Source organism: Panulirus ornatus, chromosome 65, assembly GCF_036320965.1.
Source record: "Panulirus ornatus isolate Po-2019 chromosome 65, ASM3632096v1, whole genome shotgun sequence".
NCBI classification, from domain to species: domain Eukaryota; kingdom Metazoa; phylum Arthropoda; class Malacostraca; order Decapoda; family Palinuridae; genus Panulirus; species Panulirus ornatus.
Window position 1 is genome coordinate 833,298 of NC_092288.1, and position 12,915 is coordinate 846,212.

Genomic DNA, 12,915 nt, shown 5'->3' on the forward strand with positions numbered 1-12,915 from the left:
GCTCTTATTCATATTTATTCATTATACATAATTGCTGTTAGGGAGGTGAATGCAAGAGTTTTGGAAAGAGGGGCAAGTATGAAGTCTGTTGGGGATGGAAGAGCTTGGGAAGTGAGTCAGTTGTTGTTCGCTGATGATACGGCGCTGGTGGCTGATTCATGTGAGAAACTGCAGAAGCTGGTGACTGAGTTTGGTATAGTGTGTGAAAGAAGAAAGTTAAGAGTAAATGTGAATAAGAGCAAGGTTATTAGGTACAGTGGGGTTAAGGGTCAAGTCAATTGGGAGGTGAGTTTGAATGGAGAAAAACTGGAGGAAGTGAAGTGTTTTAGATATCTGGGAGTGGATCTGGCAGCGGATGGAACCATGGAAGCGGAAGTGGATCATAGGGTGGGGGAGGGGGCGAAAATTCTGGGAGCCTTGAAGAATGTGTGGAAGTCGAGAACATTATCTCGGAAAGCAAAAATGGGTATGTTTGAAGGAATAGTGGTTCCAACAATGTTGTATGGTTGCGAGGCGTGGGCTATGGATAGAGTTGTGCGCAGGAGGATGGATGTGCTGGAAATGAGATGTTTGAGGACAATGTGTGGTGTGAGGTGGTTTGATTGAGTAAGTAACGTAAGGGTAAGAGAGATGTGTGGAAATAAAAAGAGCGTGGTTGAGAGAGCAGAAGAGGGTGTTTTGAAATGGTTTGGGCACATGGAGAGAATGAGTGAGGAAAGATTGACCAAGAGGATATATGTGTCGGAGGTGGAGGGAACGAGGAGAAGAGGGAGACCAAATTGGAGGTGGAAAGATGGAGTGAAAAAGATTTTGTGTGATCGGGGCCTGAACATGCAGGAGGGTGAAAGGAGGGCAAGGAATAGAGTGAATTGGAGCGATGTGGTATACCGGGGTTGATGTGCTGTCAGTGGATTGAATCAGGGCATGTGAAGTGTCTGGGGTAAACCATGGAAAGCTGTGTAGGTATGTATATTTGCGTGTGTGGACATATGTATATACATGTGTATGGGGGTGGGTTGGGCCATTTCTTTCGTCTGTTTCCTTGCGCTACCTCGCAAACGCGGGAGACAGCGGCAAAAAAAAAAAAAAAAAAAAAAAAAAAAAAATTGCTGTTTCTTGCATCAGTGAGGTACCACCAGGAAACAGACAATGAAAGGCCTATCCACTCATAAGCATATATATTTTTTCATACATATTCGCCATTTCTCATGCTAGCAAGGCAGCGTTAAGAACAGAGGACTGAGCCTAAGAGGGAAAAGCCTCATTTGGCCCCCTTCTCTGCTCCTTCTTTTGGAAAAGTAAAAACTAGAGGGGAGGATTTACAGCTCCCTCCCCTTTTAGTTGCCATTTGCGACACACAGGGAATACATGGGAAGTATTCTTTCTTCCCTATCCTCAGCGATAATACACACACACATAGGCACACACACAGACACACACACACACACACACACACACACACACACATACACACACACACACATAAATCGTATTATACTTTGTCGCTGTCTCCCGTGTTAGCAAGGTATCGCAAGGAAACAGACGAAAGAATGGCCCAACCCACCCACAAATATATGTATATACGTAAACGCCTACACATGCACATATACATATCTATACATTTCAATGTATACATACATTTACATACACAGACATATACATATATAAGCATGTACATATTCATACTTGCTGCCTTCATCCATTCCCGTCACCACCCTGCCACACATGAAATGTCACATCCCCGCTCGTGCGTGAGGTAGCACAAGGACAAGACAACATTTATACATGTGTATACATGTATATGTCTGTGCATATATATGTATGTATACGTCGAAATGTATAGGTAGGTACATATGTGTGTGTGGGCATTATGTATATACATGTGTATGTGGGTGGGTTGGGCCATTCTTTCATCTGTTTTCTTGTGCTACTTCGCTAACATAGGAGACAGTGACTAAGTAAGATATATAAATATAAAATAATATTCATACTTATTTATTATCATACTTTGTCGCTGTCTCCCACGTTAGCGAGGTAGTGCAAGGAAACACACAAAAGAATGGCCCAACCCACCCACATACACATGCATATACACACACATCCACACACCCACTTATATATACCTACACATCTCAACGTATACATATATATACACACACAGACATATACATATATACACATGTATATAATTCATACTGTCTGCTCTTATTCATTCCCGTCGCCACCCCACCACACATGAAATGACATCCCCCTTCCCCCACAGGTGTGTGAGGTAGCGCTAGGAAAAGACAACAAAGGCCATATTCGTTCACACTCAGTCTCTAGCTGTCATGTATAATGCACCAAAACCACAGCTCCCTTTCCACGTCCAGGCCCCTCAAAACTTTCCATGGTTTACCCCAGACGCTTCACACGCCCAGGTTCAATCCATTGACAGCACGTCGACCCCGGTACACCACATCATCCCAATTCACTCTATTCCTTGCATGCCTTTCACCCTCCAGCAAGTTCAGGCCCCAATCACTCAAAATCTTTTTCACTCCATCTTTCCACCTCCAATTTGGTCTCCCACTCCTCCTCGTTCCCTCCACCTCTGACACATATATCCTCTTGGTCAATCTTTCCTCACTCATTCTCTCCATGTGACCAAACCATTTCAAAACACCCTCTTCTGCTCTCTCAAACACACTCTTCTTATTACCACACATCTCTCTCACCCTTTCATTACTCACTTGATCAAACCACCTCACACCACATATTGTCCTCAAACATCTCATTTCCAGCGCATCCACCCTCCTCCGCACAACTCTATCTATAGCCCATTCCTCGTAACCATATAACATTGTTGAACCACTATTCCTTCAAACATACCCATTTTTGCTTTTCGAGATAACGTTCTCGCCTTCCACACATTTTTCAACCCTCCCAGAACTTTCACCCCCTCCCCCATCCTATGACTCGCTTCGCTTCCATGGTTCCATCAGCTTCCAAATCCACTCCCAGATATCTAAAACCCTTCACTTCCTCCAGTTTTTCTCTATTCAAACTTACCTCCCAATTGGCTTGTCCCTCAACCCAACTGTACCTACTAACCTTGCTCTTATTCACATTTACTCTCAACTTTCTTCTTTCACACACTTTACCAAACTTAGTCACCAGCTTCTGCAGTTTCTCACCCGAATCAGCCACCAGCGCTGTATCAACAGCGAACAACAACTGACTCACTTCCCAAGCTCTCTCATCCACAACAACAGACTGCATACTTGGCTCTCTCTCCAAAACTCTTGCATTCACCTCCCTTACAACCCCATCCATAAACAAATTAAACAACCATGGAGACATCAAGCACCCCTGCCGCAAACCAGCATTCACTGGGAACCAATCACTTTCCTCTCTTCCTACTCGTACACATGCCTTACATCCTCAATAAAAACTTTTCACTGCTTCTAACAACTTGCCTCCAACACCATTTATTCTTAATACCTTCCACAGAGCATCTCTATCAACTCTGTCATATGCCTTCTCCAGATCCATAAATGCTTTTCTAAGAATTTCTCACGTACATTCTTCAAAGCAAACACCTGATCCACACATCCTCTACCACTTCTGAAACCACACTGCTCTTCCCCAATCTGATGCTCTGTCATGCCTTCACCCTCTCAATCAATACCCTCCCATATAATTTCCCAAGAATACTCAACAAACTTATACCTCTGTAATTTGAGCACTCACCTTTATCCCCTTTGACTATGTACAATGGCACTATGCAAGCATTCCGCCAACCCACAGGCACCTCACCATGAGTTATACATACATTAAATAACCTTACCAACCAGTCAACAACACAGTCACCCCCTTTTTTAATAAATTCCACTGCAATACCATCCAAACCCACTGCCTCACCAGCTTTCATCTTCCGCAAAGCTTTTACTACCTATTCTCTGTTTACCAAATCATTCTCCCTAACCCTCTCACTTTGCACACTATCTTGACCAAAACATCCTATATCTGCCACTCCATCATCTAACACATTCAACAAGCCTTTAAAATACTCACTCCATCTCCTTCTCACACCACCACTACTTTTTATCACCTCCCCATTAGTCCCCTTCACTAATGTTCCCATTTATTCCCTTGTCTTACACACTTTCTTTACCTCCTTCCAAAACTTTTTTTTTTTCTTGCTTTGTCGCTGTCTCCCGCGTTTGCGAGGTAGCGCAAGGAAACAGACGAAAGAAATGGCCCAACCCACCCCCATACACATGTATATACATACGTCCACATACACAAATATACATACCTACACAGCTTTCCATGGTTTACCCCAGACGCTTCACATGCCCTGATTCAATCCACTGACAGCACGTCAACCCCGGTATACCACATCGATCCAATTCACTCTATTCCTTGCATGCCTTTCACCCTCCTGCATGTTCAGGCCCCGATCACACAAAATCTTTTTCACTCCATCTTTCCACCTCCAATTTGGTCTCCCACTCCTCCTCGTTCCCACCACCTCCGACACATATATCCTCTTGGTCAATCTTTCCTCACTCATTCTCTCCATGTGCCCAAACCATTTCAAAACACCCTCTTCTCCTCTCTCAACCACGCTCTTTTTATTTCCACACATCTCCCTTACCCTTACGTTACTTACCCGATCAAACCACCTCACACCACACATTGTCCTCAAACATCTCATTTCCAGCACATCCATCCTCCTGCGCACAACTCTATCCATAGCCCACGCCTCACAACCATACAACATTGTTGGAACCACTATTCCTTCAAATATACCCATTTTTGCTTTCCGAGATAATGTTCTCGACTTCCACACATTCTTCAAGGCTCCCAGGATTTTCGCCCCCTCCCCCACCCTATGATCCACTTCCGCTTCCATGGTTCCATCCGCTGCCAGATCCACTCCCAGATATCTAAAACACTTTACTTCCTCCAGTTTTTCTCCATTCAAACTTACCTCCCAATTGACTTGACCCTCAAACCTACTGTACCTAATTACCTTCTGATACTCTCTCACCCCAACACTCATTTGCCCTCTTTTTCATCTCTTGACCTCCTGCATCTTTCTTTTATACATCTACCAGTCATTTGCATTATTTCCCTGCAAAAATTGTCCAAATGCCTCCCTCTTCTCTTTCACTTATAATCTTACTTCTTCATCCCACCACTCACTACCCTTTCTAATCTGCCCACCTCCCACGCTTCTCATGCCACAAGCATCTTTTGCGCAAGCCATCACTGCTTCCCTAAATACACCCCATTCCTTCCCCACTCCCCTTACGTCCTTTGTTCCCACCTTTTTCCATTCTGTACTCAGTCACTCCTGGTACTTCCTCACACAAGTCTCCTTACCAAGCTCACTTACTCCTACCACTCTCTGCACCCCAACATTCTCTCTTCTTTTCTGAAAACCTCTACAAATCTTCAACTTTGCCTCCACAAGATAATGATCAAACATCCCTCCAGTTGCACCTCTCAGCACATTAACATCCAAAAGTCTCTCTTTCACGCGCCCATCAATTAACACATAATCCAATAATGATCTCTGGCCATCTCTCCTACTTACATACATATTTTATTTATTTATTATTATTTCATTTTGCTTTGTCGCTGTCTCCTGCGTTAGCGAGGTAGCACAAGGAAACAGACGAAAGAATGGCCCAATCCACCCACATACACATGTATACACATGTATATATACATACACGTCCACACACGGAAATATACATACCTATACATCTCAACGTATACATATATATACACACACAGACACATACATATATACACATGTACATAATTCATACTGTCTGCCTTTACTCATTCCAATCGCCACCCCGCCACACATGTAATAACAACCCCTTCCCCCCTCATGTGCGCGAGGTAGCGCTAGGAAGACAACAAAGGCCACATTCGTTCACACTCAGTCTCTAGCTGTCATGTAATAATGCACCGAAACCACAGCTCCCTTTCCACATCCAGGCCCCACAGAACTTTCTATGGTTTACCCCAGACGCTTCACATGCCCTCGTTCAATCCATTGACAGCATGTCGACCCCGGTATACCACATTGTTCCAATTCACTCTATTCCTTGCATGCCTTTCACCCTCCTTATGTATACTTACGTATATTTCTCTTTATAAACCAGTTATTCCCAATCACCAGCCCTTTTTCAGCACATAAATCAACAAGCTCTTCACTATTTCCATTTACAACACTGAACACCCCATGTACAACAACTATTCCCTCAACTGCCACATTACTCACCTTTGTATTCAAATCACCCATCACTATAACCCGGTCTTGTGCATCAAAACCAGAAACACACTCACTCAGCTGCTCCCAAAACACTTGCCTCTCATGATCTTTCTTCTCATGCCCAGGTGCATATGCACCAATAATCACCCATCTCTCTCCATCCACTTTCAGTTTTACCCATATCAATCTAGAGTTTATTTTCTTACACTCTATCACATACTCCCACCACTCCTGTTTCAGGAGTAGTGCTACTCCTTCCTTTGCTCTTGTCCTCTCATAACCCCTGACTTTACTCCCAAGACATTCCTAAACCATTCTTCCCCTTTACCCTTGAGCGTCATTTCACTCAGAGCCAAAACATCCAAGTTCCTTTCCTCAAACATACTATCTCTCCTTTTTCCTCATCTTGGTTACATCCACACACATTTAGACACCCCAATCTGAGCCTTCAAGGAGGATGAGCACTCCCCGCATGACTCCTTCTTCTGTCTCCCCTTTTAAAGTTAAAATACAAGGAGGGAAGGGTTTCTAGCCCCCCACTCCCGTTCCCCTTTAGTCGTCTTCTACGACATGTGAGGAATGCGTTGGAAGTATTCTTTCTCCCCTATCCCCAGGGATAGGGAAGAAATATATATACACACATTTTTATTATACTTAATCACCGTCTCCTGCATTTGCAAGGTAGCACAAGGAAACAGACGAAAGAATGGACCAACCCACCCAAATACAAATGTATATACATAAATGCCCACACACACACATATACATACCTATACACTTTAATGCATACATACACATACATTCACAGACATATACATATATACACATGTACATATTCATACTTGCTGCCTTCATCCATTCCTGCCGCCACCCCACCACATATGAAATAGTGCACACACACACACACACACACACACACACACACACACACACACACACACCCACACCCACAAAGTAGCACTAGGAAAAGACAACAAAGGCCCCATTCATTCACATTAAATAACCTTACCAACCAGTCAATAATACAGTCACCCTCTTTTTTAATAAATTCCACTGCAATACCATCCAAACCCCCTTCCTTGCCGGCTTTGATCTTCTGCAAAGCTTTTACTACCTCTTCTCTGTTTACCAAATCATTTTCCCTAACCCTCTCACTTTGCACACCACCTCGACAAAAACACCCTATATCTGCCACTCTATCATCAAACACATTCAACAAACCTTCAAAATACTCACTCCATCTCCTTCTCACATCACCACTAATTGTTATCACCTCTCCATTAGCCCCCTTCACTGAAGTTCCCATTTGCTCCCTTGTCTTACGCACTTTATTTACCTCTTTCCAAAACATCTTTTTATTCTCCCTAAAATTTAATGATACTCTTTCACCCCAACTCTCATTTGCCCTCTTTTTCACCACTTGCACCTTTCCCTTGACCTCCTGCCTCTTTCTTTTATACATCTCCCACTCTTGCATTTTTTCCCTGCAAAAATCGTCTAAATGCCTCTCTCTTCTCTTTCACTAATAATCTTACTTCTTCATCCCACCACTCACTACCCTTTCTAATCAACCCAGCTCCCATGCTTCTCATGCTACAAGCATCTTTTGCGCAAGCCATCACTGCTTCCCTAAATACATCCCATTCCTCCCCCACTCTCCTTACCTCCTTTGTTCTCACCTTTTTCCATTCTGTACTCAGTCTCTCCTGGTACTTCCTCACACAAGTTTCCTTCCCAAGCTCACTTACTCTCACCACTCTCTTCACCCCAACATTCTCTCTTCTTTTCTGAAAACCCCTACAAATCTTCACCTTCGCCTCCACAAGACAATGATCAGACATCCCTCCAGTTGCACTTCTCAGCACATTAACATCCAAAAGTCTCTCTTTTGCGTGCCTATCAATTAACACGTAATCCAATAACACTCTCTGGCCATCTCCCCTACTTACATACGTACACTTATGTATATCTCACTTTTTAAACCAGGTATTCTCAATACTAAAAAAATCCAGAGGATATAGATGTTAACAGTATTTCATTAAAATAATCAATGCATAATCAAATTCAACATTCAGAATATAATGGAACACAACAGTATCACAAGGTCATATTAATCTGAATGAAAAATCACATGAATATAATACACAGGAACCAAACCTTAGCATTGATGCGTGGTTCCAACAGCAAACGAAAGGTGTTGGGTGTGAGGATGTTATCTAGCACACCCTGACCAAGTCCACGATTGTCATCTTGAGTAAGACGACGATCCATCATTACCTATTCAAGAATAATAATTCTGATACAAAGTTTCTGTATCTTCCTCATGGAAAATATCAAAAGGTAACACTAAACAAAATACACTAGTTGCATAGTGAGAGATCATAAAATATAAAGATATGGATAGAGTTGTGCGCAGGAGGATGGATGTGCTGGAATTGAGATGTATGAGGACAATGTGTGGTGTGAGGTGGTTTGATCGAGTAAGTAACGTAAGGGTAAGAGAGATGTGTGGAAATAAAAAGAGCGTGGTTGAGAGAGCAGAAGAGGGTGTTTTGAAATGGTTTGGTCACATGGCGAGAATGAGTGAGGAAAGACTGATAAAAAGGATATATGTGTCAGAGGTAGAGAGACTGAGGAGAAGTGGGAGATCAAATTGGAGGTGGAAGGATGGAATGAAAAAGATTTTGAGCAATCAGGGCCTGAACATACAGGAGGGTGAAAGGCATGCAAAGAATAGATTGAATTAGAATGATGTGGTATACCGGGGTCGATGTGCTGTCAATGGATTGAACCATGGCATGTAAAGCATCTAGGGTAAACCTTGGAAAGTTTTGAGGGGCTTGGATGTGAAAAGGAAGCTGTGGTTTCAGTGCATTACACATGATAGCCAGAAACTGAAAGTGAACGAATGTGGCCTTTTTGTCTTTTCCTAGCGCTGCCTCGCACGCATGCAGGGGGACGGGGGATTTATTGCATGTGTGGCGGGGTGGTGACGCCAATGGATGAAGGCAGCAAGTATGAATATGTACATGTGTATATATGTATATGTCTGTCTGTGTATGTATATGTATGTATACATTGAAATGTATAGGCAAGTATACGGGCGTGTGTGGGTGTTTATGTACATCATATGTATGTGGGTGGGTTGGGCCATTCTTTTGTCTGTTTCCTTGCGCTACTTCACTAATGCGGGAGACAGCGACTAAGTATAATAATAATAATATATATATGTATGGATGGGGAGATAAGAGAGATGAAAGCAAAGCTAGGGAAAGGGGTGGAGTGTGGTAGTGAAGTTTGATGACCAGCAGCAAGCCTGTTTCTGGATGATACTGTGTTGTTTGTTGAGTGTGAAGAGGGGTTGCAGAAGATTGCAAGTGTGTTTTATGATGTGTATAAGCATCGGTAATTAAAGGTAAATGTAAGTAAAAGTAAAGTAATGGAGTTTGCAAGGAAACAGAGTGAAACCAAAGGTCTGAAAGGAAAAAGAGTGAAAGTATAGATTTTGCAAAACAATACAGTGAAAGAAGAAAGCATACTAAACTTTGTTTTGGATATAAGGGGAGAAAAGCTGGAAGAGGTGAGAGAATTTGATAATTCAGGAGCTACCTTAGATAAGATTGATGATTTGGAAGGAGTGATTGGGGAGAGATCAGTACAGGGTAAAAGAGTCACTAAGTCCCTTAACAGAATAATGAAGGGTAGAGGTGTAAGTATGGGAGAGAGGATTATGGGACACCACAGTCCTCCTAACCTATGCAGCCAAAACATGGATATGGAATGAGTCACAGAAGTAAAAAATCCAGGCTGCGGGAATGAGCTATCTGAGAGAACATGCAGCATGAATAGATGGATTGAAGATATGAGGGGGTTTATGAGAGATGTGGTATGGCAGGAAATGCAAAGGGAATTGACTGTGGAGTGGCAGAGAGGTTGAAAAAATAATACTGTCTCAACACCCCCTTCAACACATCATTATTTTACTTTCCAGTTTCTTTCACCAGCTTCTGGAGTTTTTTCAGCTACCATAACTGTTATCTGCAAACAACAACTGATTCAACTTACATGTTCTCACCCATCCTGGCATATTGGAGACCAGCATACTGTAGACCAACATACCACAGACCTGTTTTTGACTACAGAGTGAATGGTATAAGGAATGACAAAATCAGAAGAGACTATCATAAATGGAGTGGCTATGAAAGTAACAGGAAGGCCATTATTGACTGAGATAGGAAAGTTAGTTTTAAAAACAAAAGCAAAAACAAATTCCAACAAATCATAAGAGTCAAATCTAAATACCAATGTGAACTTATTCAGCATCACATGCTCTGCAGTAAAATTATGATTTCTGAAACAGAGTCTTTTTGAGAATAACAGCTAACACACCCCTCTGCAGACTCACTAATATCAGCAACTTTCTTGCATTTCTGATCCATCACATATCATAATTAATAATCGTGTAAAATTACAAAAAAGTGGTTAAAATTATACTAAAAATATATTATCTTTGTCTAATATCTGTACAACCAATCATACTTTACAGGAAGCAAGCACATTCATATTTTCCATAGTAACTCAGCTACTGAATGTCACATAAACTAGTCCTGGATGGTTTAGCACCACTCTTCATGTGTTTGTATTGATAATTACCTCCAGTTGGCCACTTTTAAGGGATGCACCACCAAGAGGTTGGGCACACAGTAAAGACAGACGATTATCTTTGTCTTGGATGAATGCTTGCGATGGTACTGGGTAATAATTGGCCTGCAAAGGTAGCTTACTGTACCTCACTCGCTTGATGATCTGGTGGTTAAATCAAGAACTGTTATAATCCACACATACACTCTTAAATAATTCTTTCTCTTTTTCATACTCATTTGCCATTTCCCACATTATCATGCCCTGGTTCAATCCAATGAGAGCTTGTTGCCCCCAGTATACTATGTCATTCCAATTCACTGTATCCCATGCATGCCTTTCACCATGCTGCAAGTTCAAGCCCATTTTACCAAAAGAATTTTTTCACTCCATCCTTCCATCTTCTATTTGGTCTCCCCCTTCTCCTTGTCCCCTCCACTTTTGACACATATATCCTATCTGTCAACTTTTCCTTACTCATTCTTTCCATATGTCCACACCATTTCAACACACCCCTTTAAGCACTTTTCAACTATGTTCTTTCTATTGCCATATCTCTCTCTTACCCTTTTATTACCTACCCTATCAAACCATCTTACACCACATATTTTCCTCAAACATTTCATTTCCAACACATACACCTTCCTCTGCACTTCCTCATCTAAAACCCATGCCTCACATCCATACAACATTGTTGAGACTACTATATCTTTAAACATACCCATTTCCACCCTTCCTGATAATGACCTCCCTCTCCACACATTCCTTAATGATCCCAGAACATTCACTCCATCACACCCTATGATTAACTTCTGCTTCTATGGTTCTATTTACTGCCATGTCCCTTCCAAGTATCTAAAGCACTTCATTTCTTACAGATTTTCTACATTCAAACTCACACTCTTAAAAAATATGCATACTAAATACACAATCTAGCATTATTAATTATGTAATATGACATAAGAATAAATGTGCAGAGTTTGAGGGAAAAGAGGAAGGGGGCTTTTTCCCTGTCTGAAATGAAATGGTTTAAAAGAAAAACTAAGAAAGACCTTTACTCAACTTGGCTTTCACACTGTACAGTAATGTAGACAGCATATCCAGATTCACACTGTAGTGAGGAAATAGATTATTGAATAAAGGAATAGTCTAAAAAAAAAAATGAAACATTTCTAAAGAAAGTCAAAGCAGAATCTGACAAACTCTGGTTATGAAAGGAGTGCCAAAGCTGTTAAACTTAGATGACCAAACATAATTTCCAACAAAATTCGGTGAAACAAAGTCACAGCTAGCAAGGAATTTTGGTTTGGAAAAATTTAATCCAAAAAGGATGAATCACAACTTTTTCCTGGCCCTAAAACCAGAAAGAACAGTACTTCCCAAAGAAAATGTTGCAATCATAGTCTGCATCAAAAAGTGGATGTAAAGGTTAAAAAAATCTTCAAGAGCTTTTATCTAGGTTAAGAAGTTGGCACTTAATAAGGTGGAAACTTATCAGATTTATCCTTTCCTTAATTAGACATACTATAGAAGAATTTGTTACCCATATTAAGGGCCACAACCTATTTCAGCACATCAAACTCCTCTCTAGGGCAAATAACATTCTAAAGGAGCGCAGATTCCATGATACATATCACATGAGTATCACTGATATCAATGCACCTATCACAGTTGAGAATACAACACATTCTCTAGTATGGGCTCATAGTATTCCCTAACCTGGAGGAATGACAAGGTCCTCTAGTTGGTGAAATGACAAGCTGAGAGTTAAGGTGGAAAACTCAATGCAGCATATGATTATGCTCCCAATGAAGAGTCACCCTCAGTGAGATTATCCCATCATCAATCGATGATAAAGAGTATGATCTCACAGAGGAACTTCTCACTCAAAAGGAGTCTACCATTTCCCCATTACCTAATGCTGTGCAGCCTTGAAGCTGCAAGAGTACCATAGGAAAAGGGGTTCTAGGGTTACATACAATTTAATATCATAAGCT

The 12,915-nt window shown here is 41.6% G+C and overlaps 1 protein-coding gene across 1 annotated transcript in view; it reads right to left on the reverse strand.

The window, feature by feature from the left end:
* alpha-Man-IIa (alpha-mannosidase 2) overlaps positions 1–12,915 on the reverse strand; it is a 148,723-nt gene that overhangs the window by 17,725 nt on the left and 118,083 nt on the right. The window contains exons 19-20 of the mRNA XM_071657753.1: positions 10,931–11,083; positions 8,435–8,554 (exon numbers count right to left, since the gene is read on the reverse strand). Coding sequence (XP_071513854.1) covers positions 8,435–8,554; positions 10,931–11,083 — 273 coding nt within the window. The remainder of the gene's footprint in view (positions 1–8,434; positions 8,555–10,930; positions 11,084–12,915) is intronic.